At 37.9% G+C, this 17,722-nt stretch overlaps 1 protein-coding gene across 5 annotated transcripts in view; it reads right to left on the bottom strand.

The window, feature by feature from the left end:
- LOC131073245 (uncharacterized) overlaps positions 1-17,722 on the bottom strand; it is a 184,502-nt gene that overhangs the window by 28,290 nt on the left and 138,490 nt on the right. For 4 of the 5 annotated variants that reach the window (XM_058009649.2, XM_058009646.2, XM_058009645.2 and 1 more), the window contains 2 exons: positions 16,023-16,119; positions 15,644-15,755 (listed from right to left, as the gene is read on the bottom strand). In XM_058009649.2, the coding sequence (XP_057865632.1) occupies positions 15,644-15,755; positions 16,023-16,119 (209 nt within the window). The remainder of the gene's footprint in view (positions 1-15,643; positions 15,756-16,022; positions 16,120-17,722) is intronic. The other variant, XM_058009647.2, reaches the window with a different exon arrangement.

A 17,722-nucleotide genomic window follows, 5' to 3' on the forward strand; every position in this document is an offset into this window, starting at 1 on the left:
CTCTTTTTTTATAGGAGATATCTATTTAAACTTTACTGACAAGAAAAAGAGTATTAATAAGTATTCTTCCAGCCTTTGTGAATGCTCTGAAAAAACTAGCATTGGCTGGAAAAGCTCACAAGACTTTGCAGTTTGCTCTCACAACTACGAACCCAAAAGACACATTGATCAAACCACTATAGTTAGGACAGGAGCTGGAAAAAAATACAAACTTTTGTAGCCACAATGATCATTTTAAAAATGCGAATTGGGGCAGTCCTATTGGTGTACGTTTTATCATTCACCGAACATTAGAATAAAATGTCAAGGACACGCTACCCTCTCTTGAACAAAATCACTACGTATGCCAAGATTGCAAGAAAGACCACAAGGCGACTCCAACGTTTATGTGTACGAATGGGCGACTTTATGTTGGATACCTTCCTTGGCTATGTATGTTGAAGTACAAGGGGGACTTACGGTCAACTAGTTCCAATCACAAGTTAGGACTTAGATGAATTTAACAATAACTGCTCTCTTTTCGTTTTTGTTTTTTTTTGGTTTTTGGTTTAGGATTTCAAAAAAAAAAAGATAAAAAGAATAAAGGTTTAAAGGCTCTATGCTACTCCTAAGAACTCAAGAGACGGTAAGACTAGGTGAAACCAATAACAATACTCTGCTTTACCACATTGCTGATGGTGTTTTGATGCACTATCGAACAAAGAATAAAATACCAAAGGTACTCTATCCTCTATTGATAAAAAGACTCTCAAATGCTGAAGATTTGCGAAGGATCACTTGAGATGACTCCAAGGTTCCCTTATCTTAGGTCTTAACACGTTAGATAGCTTCAATGGCATTGATGTGATTTGTTGTACCTTCGAGGGGACTTCGTACTTTCTTGATTCAACTTCAATGGTTATGATGTTATTCAAATGATTTTGCAATGAAGCTTTTTTTTCTATATCTACTGATGGTTGATAAAAAAGGGTGAAAAATGAGTAGGGTGTAGGAATGCTAAACTAAACTAAAAATGCAAGATAATGGCGATCTTAAGTGAGCCCAACTAAGCTTTGCTTCGACATCTTTGAACATCTCCACAACGCTAGTGCAATCTTCTAAGGAGCGCTTAACAATTTTCACATTGCTAACTTCAAACATGTTTCACCTTCAACATGAAACATATTAATGATGAAATAGCAATCGAAGTTAAGTATAGGCTTAATGATTCCAGTTGACCACGCAAGGCGAGTATGCAATCGACACGCTCCTAGTAGTATGGATAATGGAGCTTCACTTTTAATCACGCATGCATCTTTCACTAATCTAAAACTTGAAAGCAAATTCTATTAATTGTTCTTCTCAACTTCTATCTTAAGCATGTCATTAAGTGTTTTGACTGTATCATTCATGTCTTCCAATGCTTGAACAGTGTCAGGAGGACCTAGGTTGATTGTCTGCACATCAAATTCTTCCATTGTGATTCATTTTCCGACTTATCAACTCTTGGAATCGCAACCTGCATGACTCTGGATCCTTCTTAATTTCGTGTTATCTTTGACATCCTTGTAGAATTTCTTACTTCACGTTCTTCACTTCTGTCCAAGTAGCTTCCTAGATCGAATGGATCTTGCTGCTCTACGATCACCTTCTTGGATAGTCTCTCCCTTAGCCCAACTGGTATAGTCGATCCCTCTTCTTCAACTTGTCTCTCTTTCATTTGTTGTTGTTCTCTAGGAGGAGATGTCACTTCTTACTCATCATCATCTTCGATGTGCACATATGTGTTACTGCTTGCTTTATCTTGTGCACCCTGTTGTTTTCCTTTGTCAGTTGTGTTTCCTTCAATTGCCTGATTCATTTCCATCTGATGCACAAATGATGTACTAGAGGAAGACCAAAATTCCTTGCTTGGCTTAAGCTTTTTCTTTGGATGTTCATCTTCATTATTCTCCTTCTGTTGAGATTCCTTTGAATGAGAGGAATGAGTAGCACTAGCATGTTGACTCTCATCTTCCATCTCTTCATCAAACATTTTTGCATTTCTCATCATTCGGAATGTTTGCTCAATACATTTATCCTGTAGCTTATACATCTGTGAGTCTAACCATTTCTTGGTATTGATCAATATAGTTCTCATGAGTTCCCTTAAATCTATAACCTAAACATCAAGCCAATTGACTTTTATCTCTTTGTTCTTCTCCTTATCATAAATTGGTAAGAGGCTTTGGCCGCTATCGTGTACTTGATCAACAACGTCAAAGACTCTTGTTGCTCTTATGATATCGATGGGTAGTCTTGAATTCATTTTCTTTATTACCTCAAAGTCATTAGGTGCATTCATGAAGTGATCTTCTAATTGCAATCTATGCCCATGCTTCCTTCCACCAATCTTTTGAATGCTGCCATAGGGATCGAAGTTATCTCTTGGAAAATAAGGTTGAAGATGGCAAATTGCCACCTCTTCGTCAACCTTCTCTGCTACTTTCAACGATGGGCAAACCTCTACAGAATCTCCTAATGCTAAAGGAAAAGGAATCTTTGCCTTCATTTCGCTCTTTTGCACTTTATTGTATGACATTAATTGTATCGCCAATTCAAGTAACACCAACTTGTTTGTAGGATATCGGGGCAACATGAGAGGCATACATGAGCTCCCTTGAACTCTTGTATAGGTGAATTTAGGAAATTGAATGAACCATGCACCAAATCTCTCTATCACTTTTTGGGCCTCGGAAGTCAATCTTTGATGAACACCTCCTTGTAGTAACCTTGTGATACGCATTGTAAAAGCATCATTCACTCTTTTATGGTGCTTCTGATTGAAGTAGTGCAACTGTGTGTAGGAATCACAAGCTCTCAATTGTCCAGACTTCGAACCAACTGGTCCTCTATATGACAATCCTACATACTCGTAAACCCAAGCAAGTGTATACATGATATATGAGCCCATGTAAAAGGTTTTTGTTTGTTCAATTCTTCTGAATTGCAAATCAATGTTTTCGCTAATGATCCTAGCCCAATGAATTCTTTCTCTTCCCATCGATACTATCTCCATGAAGTAGAACATCCAAATATCATATTGAAAGGCCTGTGGGATCCCAAAGACTCGGCTAAGGAGTGTCATCAAATCACCATACTCCTTAAAATCAATTCGATGAAGCTTGTCTAGAAGTCTAGATTTCTATCAAGTCTTTCATAACCAATACTTATTGATTATTCCTTGGCATCTATCGAGATCATCCTCATAGATTGCTTTTGCGCCATCAATGCTTTTGTATATCATGTTCCTGAATTGAGGTATACAGAAAGCCTCTGCAATTGCATCCTTGAACAAATAGGCTATTACTCTTCCATCAGGTGCAAAAATTATCCTTCTGTCAGGATCATAGTGTCTAGCACACTCAATGATGAGTTCATTACATTGCATTGCTAGGGGAAAGTCGGCTGCTCTAATAATTCCACTGTCCATTGTCATTTGAGAGCATCTTGTTGGTGCGGTAGTTTAGAGTTCTCCTTGAAATTTTTGCATATCAATCTGTCCGATGTTGAGATCTCCAACATTGTTCCACAGTGATGTGATCTTCGTCTCAAAGATGGGTTTCTTCGAATTCTCCTTAATAAGTGTTTGCATAGACGCTGCCATAGCACCTGTGAGAGTTGCTTAAGTCAGCAAATAAACAATTAACTTAAATCAAATTCCTAATAATAACCCTGTCCTTAATTAAATTAAGCCTCAGTATCATGACAAATAAAGGCTGCGGCCACGGCTACAGAGAAGAGATCTACGCCAGCAACAGGCTAAAAACCCAGGTTGATGCGCTTCGCTTTCTTCTTCCCAGTTTGAGAAAGGTGCGAGACTTCCTCCACTCAAGCCCCAACTTGCCGAACGACTGATGGTATCGGCAAATGCTATCCATTAGGCTAAAGAAAGAGCTAATTCTCTTCTGTCACCTCTTTCTATCTGAATATTCATTCACTCAGAAAACTCAAACCTTCTCTTCTCCACTCGAGTAGACCCAAAATTAACCAAATTTGTCTTAATATGAGGTCTGATTTGTCTCAGATCTGAGACAAACATCTTTCATCAGTTTGATCAAAACATGGAAATTCCACTAAGTAGTGACCAACTGCCTTCAAACCTCGTAAATCTTGTCAGCTTGCCACTTTGTGAGGTGATTGGAATTTGAAATCTCACTGTCAAAATAATAATAAAAATCAATCTAACTTGCTGACAATGAAAATTGAATTGAACGGTGAGATGGTAGCTCGACACTTTACCGGTTTTTAATACACAAAATCAGTACAAATGAGATCACTCTGATCAAATAAATGATATAAAATTCAGATCAAAACTCGGAATCTTGATGAAGTCACTGTCCTTGAATGATATTGCTGTGCCTGTGATGCTGGATGGTATCGCTGATTGCAATTTGTAACAAATCCGCCACCTGAATCTATCGGTCAAAAATGGAGTTTGCTGAATGAATCCAATGATCTCACAATCGCTTTTTCTTTGAATAAGCAATTCACTTCACATAATTCGCTGTCTACAATCAAGTCACCGATCAGAAGTCGAAAATCACTATTTGAAGCATGCATTCAGCTTAAAATATTAAAAAAAGAAGATAGCAGAATTCTGATGAATGCAGTTTGTTGTGATACAATTGTGAATTCAGGTGCAACCTGGATCAAAATCGACATGCCCAAGGTATATTTGCTGTGGTTGATCCAATTCACAGTTGAGTCTGTATGATGATTGATCAGCAACCTTGATGAAACATACATCATCGCTAATAATGAGTTTGCCAATGCTTGGATAGAGTCACTGCGCCTTCAATCAGAACCATCCAATCTTCATGAATTTGCCGTCAATCAACATCGCATACTGCCCTTAGCCAATTGGATGACAGAGGTTAATTGGTAAAATCAGATGAAATCAAAATGATGTTGAGAGAATTCATTACCTCATCACAGATAACTCAACAAAATTCATTTAATGCGTTGCAATTGATATAATGGGTATCCAAGTTTCAATCATTTAATATTTCACAGACACCGTTTTCCATTTAAACATGAGTATCTTTTAAAATCATGGTGTCTTTTGTGATGTATTGGTTTCAACTCGCCCTCCACATATTACAATTACCTCATGATGTGTGATTGCCATATATCAATGTGTTGGAATCAATACCTCAAAACTTTGAACTTGGCAATTCAAATCATTAAATGAAATCGCTTAGCCCAATCAAATTTAATAGATTGCATTTATCAAATCGATTCATCTTCATACATTGAATGCATTTTTTTTCTTAGCAATTTTCATTTAATGTAATATCATCTTTGCATTGGTTGAATAAGCCTTGTTGACATTTGGCTAGCGACTTCTCTTGTGTGGCGACCCATACTTGAATGTATGCTATGTAATGAATCGCATTTAGTCAATGTGCCACCTTTATCATTTGACAAGAGGCCCCGAGTTTTTCTTTTAAGCATCCAAACATAATCGCCTGGCAATCATCTCGCAAAGATAAGTGTTTCCTATTAAATATATTACGACCACCCACTTGCAACATAACATTGAATTTCAAACCATTTAATTAAAGACCTTGCATTGCATTGATACTTGAGATCTTCCTCGAGTTTTAAAAAGTTGTCATCGAATGCACTCTTGAAATTTAATCGTGGAAAACTCCAAGCCTAGAGATAACACCATCGATGGTTCATCAACTCAAACTTGCACTTGCTTATTGTTGATTGTTTTGAGCGACTTGTATCGTTAGAAGCAATGATGAGCAATGCACAAAGAGTGCAATGCTTTCGAGAAGCAAAGCCATCAAAAGGCAATGCTTAAAAATCAGTAACGATATTAATGAGCACTACTTAAAAAGCAGTAGTGACATTGAAGGGCAGTGCTTTAAAGAAGTAATGCTACTAAGAGGCACTACTTAAAAAGCAACAGTGACATCGAGAGGCACTACTTATTTTCCCATGCCTTAGCCAAATTTTTTTGATTTTGATTTTTTGATTTTTTGATTTTTAATTTTTTTGTATTTTTTCCAATTTTTTATTTTTTTGGATTGTTTCAATTTTTTTAATTTTTTTGGATATTTTATTTTAAGAGACACAAACTCTAAACTACACTAAACTGAGACACTTATTCTACAACAACTATGCTAAAGAAAAGAGGGGGTCCCCATTAAAATGGGGCGATGTGTGATTTGGTCACAAAACACAGTAAGGACAGCTACACAAAATAAGTACACTCTTCTAGGGTTGTCATCAAGATTTTCATATCGAGAATAAAACCATCCAACGAACAATATTTAATCGAATTCGAAGTTAAAGCATCCACAATATGAGCCCAGGCTAACTTTACACTTTGAATAAAAATCATTTATTCAAAGAAAGTATGAACAATTGTTCCACCAATCTATATTATCAAACCCTTCATTCATTTAACAACTTTGAAAAGAAAATTTACTCTAAGCAAATCTATTCCATGTTGAAGAAAATATGCAACCACGTGATAATAACAAGGTTTCAAAGAAAAAATGCAAATAAACTTCTATTATCAAAGTAGTTGTTTACAACAATTTCATAAATCTCTCCACACAACAAAATGAGAGAATGAGAGTTTATATAGAGTTTGAGAAAACAAATGAAAGGCCGAGATCAATCTAAGATCAATGGTCGAGATTGAAACATAACAACCCTAGATAGAATTTCCCAAAATAACATCAAGGACAAATGTATGGAGGACAAGTGGCACAAGGAGCTATCTTCTAGGAAGATGCATTCTTATCCTCTTCAGCGACAGTTTGTTTAATGAACCTGGACACAATTGGGTTGAATTCCTCCATCGTGACATGTGGCAGCATATTGACCCTGAATTCCCATCCATCCAAGTCATCTGCACTAGCGGCAAAAGCAATTTCCCATTCCAACTCCTGTTTTTGGAAGGCATCTCGAATGGCCAAGAAATCCGATGCCTTGGTCAAATTCTACTTCAAAACTGGTCCAGTGACGGCAAAAAAAACTTCCTGAGTTCAGAGCTTTAGATTTTCTGCCTGCATATCATTTTCTCGGATGGTCTCCTTCTCATGTAGATCAACAATCACAAGGAAAATCATGTTTTGAATCTCTCTAATTTGCTCCTCAACCTTAATACTATCAGCCATCACCCTCTCTAGGACTTCGCTTCGTGCAACCAATGCCCGATGCCATGTATTGAAATCATATGCAGCCCTTGCTGCAATTACTTTTCCATCAATCAATTCCTACTTAGGAATTCCTTTCAACACTCTAAGGCAAGGGATAATTTTGTCCTGAACATCATGAAGATCTTCCATGCTTCTGCCATGTTTGCAATTCTGGAGAGCAAAAAGGAAGTTGGTCCATATGCGAACATTAATCTGTCCACAAATGTGGCTGCTTCTTCTATTTTACTTTCCATCCATTCTTTAGCTTCTCTTGTTGTCACTTTTTCTTCTCCAAAATTTACAATTGTTTTTTGCGAAGGATTCAAAAGTGAAGGAGTTGTTGCATTGCATTGGTTAAGCGGATTAGTCAAGTGCTGAATATATTCCTTCAGGCGCTCAATTTCTTTTTTGTATTCTCTTTTCTTTCCAATCTCTTTGTCCAATCTCGTCTTGAGGGAAGTGACTAAATTGTCCAAGTCGTCAACCTCTTGTCCTTTTGTAGTTGGTCCCAAGTCAATAGTGGTTATTTCATACTCTTGAGGAGTAATATCCTCTTTCGCCTTGTCCATTTTTGGCACATCAATTTGTACTGAATGGCAGATGGCTTCGTCCCTCTGAATTGTGAAAAACTCTTGGCTGGCTTCTTTGCAGCAACTGTCTCTAATCTAGCCAAGAATTCAATCGTGTCATCTTCCTCTTGAACTTCCACCGACGCTTTTATCTTCAACCTTTCCTTCAACCAATCAAGAATCGTAGACCATTCAATGCCTTCTTCTTGATTACCTTCTTCATATGGAATATCCTGAACTCCTCGAAGAGCAAAAATCATTCCCTCTTGAAAATCCTCGTCAAGAATATCCATCTCATTCTCTGATTCAAGTATCTCTGTGCCTATAGGAGATGGGGGTTCTTCGTCTTTCTGTTGGATTGACTCCACATTTCCCTCATCGATTGGAGAAGGAATCCTGATTTCAGCCAATGGCTCATCCTGAATAGTTAATACATCATTCACATTCCTGGATATGGCTGAATGGGATGGCTTTGATCTCTACTTCTTCTGAGCAATCTCCTCATTAACAATTTTTATTCCTTTTGACCTTGAAGAGTTCTCAATTGTCTCCTTCCTTTTCCTGGAATCAATGCTTTCAATTGGCTCGACACTTTGGGATGGTCTTGCATTTGAAGAATATGATTACGTTTTGCCCATCAAGTTATAAGTGAGGTTCAAATTTCTTCGCCTTAGCACTTAGATCTGTTGATCGACCCACCACTATGAATATTTAACTAGTCGCATCAAAGTGATTGAATCTGCGAGCTCTGGTTTTGACTATCTCACAAGAGGAAGAGGCATGTTTTCATCAAAACGTGACTAAGTATACTCTCTCCATCATCTTCTAGCTGATCAGGCACACAGAAAAGCTCAGTTGTTTTGATCAAGCTTACTGGCAATCTAGACCATAGTCTTTTATTGATATCATACTCATCTGCAGCATTGGCCCAAAAATCTTCCAAATCAACCCTATGCCTGTACTTCTCTCCATTCATTGATCCAGTATGGTTATGAGGCTCGAAATCAGCTTGGGATTGATAAAATGTGAATGAATACCACTGCATCTCTAGTCTAGCACCTTTCGCTGCTTGTGTCGTTGGGCAAGATTCTACCATATTTCCAATGAAAAATGGAAAGGAAATGGTCGCCTTTTGCTTTGTTCTTTGGAAGCCTTGATATGTTTCCAATTGCCTAAGGACTTCAAGCAAGATCATTCTATTAGTGGGATAGATTAGAGGCCGATAAGGACATCTGGTAAATCCCTGGACTCTTATGTATGTAAACCTTGGATACTAGATAAACCAAGATCCATACTTGTTTATCAAGCTCTTGGCTTCCTTAGTAAGCCTCTAATGAGTTCCTCCCTACAATGTCCTGGTGGTGTACATTAGAAATGCATCATTTACCTGTTTGAAGTGGGATTTTTCAATAAGTTGCAGCCGTGGATAACAATTATAGAACTTGAATTCATCCTTGCCATTGCCTACTATGCCTTTATAGATCAATCCTATGTATCTGTAGTTTCTTGCTAGCAAGTAAACAATGTAGGAGCTCATATAAAAGGACCTAGTCCTTTACAAATTTTTCAGTTGTTCATTCAGGTTGTCGCTGATTATTCTGGACCAATTGAACATTCTGACTCCAGAGTTGATCTCATCAATGACATAGTACATCCATGTTTCAAATGGTGCACCCTAAGGCCTGCCCATTACTCTATTCAGCAGTAAAATGATATCACCATAGTCCTCCTTGAAGTCAATACGAAGCAATTTCTTCGGCACTCTCTTGGGAGTGGGCCTTGGCTTCTCCAGCCACAACTTGTTGACATTTGTGGAACAAAGCTCAAGCTGATCTTCATAAAGTTTATGGTTTCTTCTTTAGTTTTATAGGAAGTCCGATTGTAATTTGGTACCCCAAACGCTTCTTGAATGGCTAACTCTCCGAGATGAGCAAATATTCTTCCCTCCGACGGAATGATTTGTCTTTCTTGTGAGTTGTAATGTATGGCACACTCGATCATCAACTCAGTGCACTCCATAGCTGGTAGAAATCCAACCACAAGGACAATACCATTTCTCATCATCCGATGAGCAATAGGTGTTGGCAAGTATCCATCATGCATGTACATTCTCCTTTTGTAATCTTCGAAGTCCACGTACCCAAAGTTAGGGTCTCCGACATTTTTCCATTTGGAATTAATCTTTGACTCTAGCTACAATCCTTTATTGGCGAACTTCATCTGAATTTTTCTTGAAGGTCCTTTGGTGGGCATCAACCTTCAAAATTATACTTTTGACTGAATTTCTTGACGAAAAATCTGTCTTTACTTCTAGAACTTCTTGGTAAATTTCTTCTTTACTCGGAAAATTTACTTGTCCTTTGAAAATCTTCCTTCAAAATCTATCTTCTTTAACCTTGAGAGAGCAAAACCTTTCTCAATCGAACTTTAAAAAGAATGAATTGAACTTGATATAGAGTTGAAGAGTTTGATGATTTTAGCAACTTCATGTTTTTCTCTTAGATGCATCGAACCTAGTGTTGTGCGTGTCGCACACACACCCCATCAATGACAGGGGACCCCCACTGCTCGCAGAGAGGAAGAGAAGAAGCCCCAGGTTTGGTGGACAAATCGGGCAAGTAATAAATTCGCGCAAAGGAGGATATTTGCACATTCACCTAAGAGCCTGAAATCTTCAAGTCAAAGTGCCAATGCGAAGTGAGAAACTCGGATTTTATCCTCTTTCTGCAAATCGTGAAATCATCAGTTGGCCCGAAAAGTTAAAGGGAAAGCATAAACTTTTAAAACCCCTTCATGGGCCAAGAATGAAGAAGAGTTATACAGGTCAAAATCACACATTCCAGATTAAATATCCGAAATTGTGGTTAAACCTAAGTCGCGCAAATCCTCCAATGGCCCGAAATGCTAGTTTCAAGTTTGCGGAATAACCCTCCAAGCCGAAATCGTGAAATTTGTAAAGAAGAAGACAAAAGCCTCATCAACCCTGAGTTTCCCAAACACCAAAATCGACCTACATGGTCGTAATGCGAGGGGGTCGATGAAAAGAAAACTTCCTAAATTGCACCAAATGACTTCTCAACCCGAAAATGATAGGGGCGCCTAAGTTGGTAAAGTCGGCTTTCAAGCCAAAAAGGAGAAAAACAAAATTAAACGTGCAAAGTAACCTTTCATGCTGACTTTCAAAATAGCTCAGAGAGCCGAAAATGGCAAAAGATGAAATCGCGCAGTAGGGGGGGAAATGGCCGAAAACTTAAAGTCTTCCATCTCACGAAATCTACCTCCCTCGGCCGAAAATTGTAAGGCTTGCAAAACGGCTCAATAAGCCGAAAACGCGAAATAAGGTTAAAGCGTTGAAACTTCAAAACTTTTCAAAGCCCTCTCCGGCCCGAAAATAGGTAAGGCATTTTTTTAAAAACTTTGCAAAATGGCCCAAATGCCCGATTTTCGTATTGGGAGGGCGTTTTTTGGTTTAAAAAATCATGATTTTCCCCTTTAGGCCGAAACTCAAAAAAGGAACCCATAGGCCGAATTTGAAGTTGGCAAAATGTTTCAACTTGCCGAAAATGACAAGGAACTTCAAATTCGCCAAATAGGTTAATAACCCGAAAGGAGTTAAGGGTTCGTGAATTTTGACAAGCCAATAATTCAAAGCTCGCAAAAAACGCTCCCAAGACCGAAACTTAAGGACTAAGGGCAATAGCTTAAGTTAAACAAAAACCCGTACTTTGTCCATAAGGCCCGAAGTCGATAAGAAAGCAAGATCGCCACCAAATAGTCAAAACCCAAATTTGAGAGGAGTAAAGGTATACTTCAAAATAGCACATTTTTGACCAAGAACGCGAAATTCGCAACAAGGGGACATTTAAGCAGTTAGAGGCAAAGTCTCTCACTTCGCCTGAATTGCCCTAGATTTCAAGATGTCATTTGAGGCTTAAAATCTCACAATTACCCTCAAACGCTCGAATTTTATAAAGCATGAAAGGCGTTCAAAGCCAAAAGAAATTGCACACTCTAGTATAGATGCTCAAATTCCATCAAAGGCCCATACATTTCAAATTCACGCAAAAGATCCAATCAGGCCGAAAATAATGAAGGAAAATAAAATTGCACAAACACTTCATTTAGCCCGAAAAACTTAGGAAAGAGAAAAGGTCACAACAACGCCTAAGTCGTGCAATTCTACTAAATTGGCCAAACTTTTCAACGCATGTTTGAAGCGAACACATTCAAAAGGTACATCTCACAAAGAGCTTCTCAAGCCCGACTTCGCCAGCCGTTAAAAGTTTAATGTTTGTTAAATTAATTTTACTTTTTCAAATTAATTTATTAAAGTGAGATGAATTGTTGCAGGACATCATCACAAAGAACTAGGAGAAGGCCTGAAAAACACAAATCGAAGAAGGGTCATAATCAAGGCCAGGTGCTGAAGAAGAAGATGCAAGAACGCGTTGTAGGAGCGCGAGATCGAAACCGAGCATTGGAAAGCGTGCCACTGAACAACAAGCTAAAGTCCACCACCGGGACCAAGGACCAAAGAACACTCCAAATGCAACAAGTCTATGTGTTCTCAGTAAAAGTGCACAACTGGATTTAATTCCAGGAATTCAGTTTTAAACTGAAACTGTTTTATTGTAAAACTGATTGTGGGCCCCACTTAAGATATTTTGAAAGAAAGGAGAAACAAGTCAGTTGTGGATAGTTATGTCCAACTACCGGATAGATCCAAATTAAAGCCAAATAGTGACAGGTAGTTGAGATAGTGGTTGGTTGGATGACAAAGAATTGAATTGGCATAGGTTAAGGCTGCCAGCTTCTGGAAGGCAGATCAGGACCCTTGGATGCAGTCCATCCTGGCCTCTGTTTCAAAATTATAAAAACTATAAAAGGCAGTAGCCTTTCTTTTGTAAAGGGTTAGACAGTTAGAGAATTTTGTAGTTAGAGTTTTATAGCTAGATTTTAGAAGGTAGAATAGGTTAGATCTTAGCAGTAGCATAGAGATGTTGCAGAAATTGTTGTGATGGACAGCTGAAATCAATATATAGACATTGATTTGGTGTTTATTGTCTTGTTTTCATCCTGTTTGCATGGTTTCTTTCAGCATTTTAGATAGATATTTATGTTTGGGTGTGCAGGTATTTGATAGATTCAGGCTTATACCATTGAGGATATACTGATTGTGTATCCTTTTGTATGGTTAACCTGAGCCTTTGAATTGTGCTTGGTTCAATTGCAGGTGTTTGTCTAGGCTGCGAGAATTGGGTGCTTAGTCGTGCGTCTGCAGTCTAAAAATCTTCCAAGTCCCCTTGAAGATTGCACCGTTCCTGCAAAGTTGTGAGTTATTCTGGCCAAGTAGGGATTGGTTATGTTGAATCCGTTTACCCACACACCAGTCTTGTTAGTTTTAGGTCTCCTAAACCCTTCCCTTTTGATTTTATTTCACAATCCGAGAATCAGAGCAGACCAGCTTGTTTCAAAATCGTAAGTCCCCTTTTGTTTCCAGCAAAGCACATCGATCACTGAGTAATCCTGCAGTCAAGACCTGACAACCGAAACATTGAGGTCATCCCCATTGATCAAATTAACCAGCATTAGGGATTTCCTTATCTCAAGAGAGGATAGGATTCTTAGCATTTCTATTCTGCGTTGGCCGGATGAAGTCGTAGTTCCACGACTTTAGACACGTCAACACCTAGTCTCTTCCAAAATGGAAACTTAATCTTCATTGAAAATTTTTGAAAGAAAGTTTCTAATTTTCACCTTGGCGCCACTTTTCACTTAGCTAGAATATCTTCTCCTTGAATGAGTTGGCATGGAATCTTCTAGATTCTTTTTTGAGTTCGAAAATTTTCTAAGTGTTGAATTTTTCGAAAATTCTTCAAAGTGTTGGAAAAATATAAAAAATATTCCAAGTGTTGAGTTTATATTTCCAACCTCAAGCTTGATTAAACCTTCGTCAATGGTAGATTTTAAGTGTTTCATGTCATGTTTGTCTTCTTCTTTGGCCATTTCTTCTTTCTTCTTGGCGAACTTGATCATCTTCATGCCAATTTTACCTAGGCGAACTTCGTAGTTTTCAAGCCATTTGTCATACATGGCATGGCGGACTTTGTAGTTGGCAAACCAAACTCATCGAGTGTTGGGCGGACTTTGGCCTTAGCTTGCCATTTCTTGGGCGAACTTCACACTTGTCTTGCCATTCTTATTTGTTGGCTAGGTGGACTTTGCAGTTTGCTTGTCGTTCTTGGGCGGAGTTTATAATTGTTTGGCCATCGTCTATGGCAGACTTGATGAATGGCCAGCCACTTTCTATTTTGCTAGGGCGGAGTTTGAGCTTTGCAAGCCAAGTGTGGGGCAGAACCCATGCTTGGTTTGTCATCTTGACCTTGTGTGGACTTTACCATCTTTATGCCATGCTTGGGTGGAGTTTGCACTCTTCATGCCATGTCAAATGTGGGCGGACTTTGCACTCTTCATGCCATGTTTGACATAGCAAACTTTTCTAACTTCTTGCCAATCATACCAAGTGTTGGGCGGACTTTGCCAACCTCATGCTATTCCCTTTCATTGTTAGGGTGGACTTTGCTCTTGGCTTGCCATCTCCTTCATTGCTAGGGCAGGCTTTGCACTTGGCTTGCCATCTTGTATCCTACCAACTCCATTGATGGTAAATTTTGAACTAACCTAGCACATGGTCTACCTTTGTCATGAAAACTTGGATGAATTTTCGTGCTCAACAATTCACGTATATCTGTAATATCTGAAACAATACCTCGTCTGGAGATTTTCCCTTGCTTGTTGTACTTGACACAATTTTTTTATTTTGAACATAGGAATGTTGTTGCCATGACACGAGGGACCCAATCCTAGGTCAACTTTCAAAAAAGCTGCTTGCCGGATTGATCCCAAAGTGCCAAAAAATGAAAAAGCAAGAAAAAACAAAATCCCACAAAAATAGGAATGTATCAAAATTGACCCTAGCAATTGCGTTTTTCGTTCCTTGGGCCCTCTAAGGGCTTTGATGGTGTCCAGACACTATTCCAAGCATGATTTCCCTATTTGGCTTGGATGACTCTTGAAACACTCTAACTCCAAACTCTCAAAAATTAAGACTTATGAAATTGCAACACCAAGGCAAAACCCTAAAAAGCAAACTATTGCGGGTCCCCATTTGCAATGGGGCGATGTGTGAAAAGGTCACAACAAGTCGTCAATACTGTCTATAGTTAATAGCCAGGCCCTAAGAGTGACATAATATGGGCATATTACTAATATCAATTCAGATGAGACCAGCTTTGAGTTTTAGCTACACCACATTGATGGGAACTAGAGAGATCTAGAGGTTGTAAATGATAGAGATGCATTGGCTAGAGTGAACACTAAAATTAACATGATTAAACTACTTTTGTATTCAGCAGTTGTGTCCAATTACCATGCTGAAACCATAAAACATATAATTGTATCATTTTCTGATGCCTGTGTCCAAGGTTAATCCAAATTTCAGGAAATATTGAGCCTAGAAGGTCTCAGTGCCTCAGTGGTAGAGTGCCCCAGAATGTCCATGGGAGTGCCTAGGTTCAAGTCGGGCTTGGCAAATTTTTGCCAACATACAGATTATTCGGAATGGAGATGTTCAAGGCACTGCCTGATTAACATTTGAACACATAGTGGCATTGTGCATGGTTTATTGGTCTCTTTTGGTTATTAACATTATTTAATCTCATTCCAACTCTCAATCCCTAATAACATTTTAGGCAGCCCATCAAATCATGTTGGAAGCCTTAAGATTAAATTTAGACATTACATATCACTTCTGGAACATCAACAACAGCAATATACTACACCAAATTTTATCTTTTAAGTAAAAGCATAAATTTGTATGTGTGGAAATTTTACCTGTTACACTATATGTCTTAGACATTGAAGATGTAATAATGGTGCGGTCTAGCATACCAGGTAGTGAAGCCAAACTGATGTGTTCTGAATCAAATGTTATATGTTCATATACCTATATGAAACATATGCATTAGATGCTATACAGGCTCTAAATTAAACCAAATTGAAACATATTAAGGATCTTTGACGAGTACAAAGTCTTTTTCCCATAATATTGTTTCTATGACTTTAGTTGCAGGAAAAATACATGTATGGTTGGATCAACTGAATGTACTGAAAACCATAAATAGCAAGCTGAGTGCAAGATAAATTTCATTTTTCTCCTGTACATGTCTAAATTATTAAAAACAAAAAGAATTTAAATACATAAGTTCCATACTTCATCAGTTATTGCAAGACAGTCCATTCTGCAGCACAGTTCTGCAATAATCATAAGCTCATTTTTGCTGAAAACCTTCCCTGTTGGATTGTGAGGACTATTACAATCTGTGTTAGTCAAAATTATAGAATGTGTCTAATGTACCAATATTTCCAAAATATGGTATTCAAAAGAAATATAATAGTAAATGGATTTAAAAATTTGACTTTACAGGCAAAATTTGAAGGCAATTTAAAGCTTAAACTATAAAAAGGTTAACTAAGCCCCCCAATTTCATCTTTATAATCTACCCTACTATGGTTTTTCTTGTTTCTCATTTATAACAAAAAAATATAATTTTAAATATACATGAATTACACAACTACAATGCAGTATGTGCTTCCAGAATACTAATTAATTTGTGAAGGAGCATGTACGTTGGAATCCCAAGACAGTTCCATGTTATGCATACCATGAATTCCAGTTGCAGTATTGGGCCAAATTAACTTATTTTAATTTCATAATAAACCTTCACTTATGTGATAGTTCTGAAGGTATAAATTCATTAAATTGTGAATAGGCTTTTATAACCTGCTAGGATGAGGTGATTTACATCCTGTTGACGTGTCTGAAATCGCATTGCTGCAAACTCCATACGGCCAACGCAGAATAGAATAGCCGACTGATTATCCTACTCTCTCTTGAGATAAGGAAGTCTCTAATGCTGTTTTCTAAGTTTGATCAAAGGAGACAACCTCAAGGTTTCTTTTGTCAGTTCTTGACTGCGGGATCTCTCAGTGGCTTGATGTGTTTTTGCTGGAAACACAAGGGGACTTACGATTGACTGGCGATTCCATGGATAAGTTCCCTGGTACCTTTTACAATCTCTCCATCAGATGATATTGGTTAATTTGAAGCTGTTTTAGCAGGACTGCAGATTTTCCGAATAGATAAAAAGGGGAGAAAAGAAAGGAAGGATAGGGAGAGAGAGAGAGACATGAACTGTAAATTCTAACTAAGACAGCAGATTCAATCAAGCAGACAGACACCTCCAGGAAACTAGATTAGGCATCATCAGCCATTTAGACACAATGCTTGCTTAAACTTGGTGCAATCTTCAAAGGAGAAACTAGATTTTCATATTACCAAATACAATATTAGAATTTCTACATTCATGATATATATTTGATAATCGAACTGAGCATGAAATGGTCCAGATTAACCATGCGGAAAGAAAAGCAATCAGCTATTCTCTAATGGTATGGACTATGAAGACTCTATCAGATGCTTGATTAAAAACTGCTATGTAAAATGAATAGACATAATTAAAAGCTTTCAAAATTAAGTGAAGAAGGAGACCATGCACTCACAAGGAAACTTGAAAATAGTCTTAATCCATTGTATTAATTCCTGCAAATTCCTTCAGAGCTTTCGCAACAATCCAAGAACTTCTTACAAAATGAGGGAAAACCAGTCCCTTAAATAGGCCTCAAAAAAGATGAATGGCCTAGATTAAATCTAAATAAGTGGCCCAGATTCATCCATAAAGCAGTGCTGCCCATACCCATAAATGGGAGGCAAATATCAACAACTACCCCAAAATGGGTAATAACTACCCAAAAAGGGATAATTACAACAATTTGGAATAATCCAAAAAGGTGTATAAAAAAGTTTTACAATTTGTTGACCAAAAGTCAACTGTCACCCTTTGGGGACAAAAG

This window comes from Cryptomeria japonica, chromosome 2 (genome assembly GCF_030272615.1).
Source record: "Cryptomeria japonica chromosome 2, Sugi_1.0, whole genome shotgun sequence".
In the NCBI taxonomy this organism is placed as follows: Eukaryota; Viridiplantae; Streptophyta; class Pinopsida; order Cupressales; family Cupressaceae; genus Cryptomeria; species Cryptomeria japonica.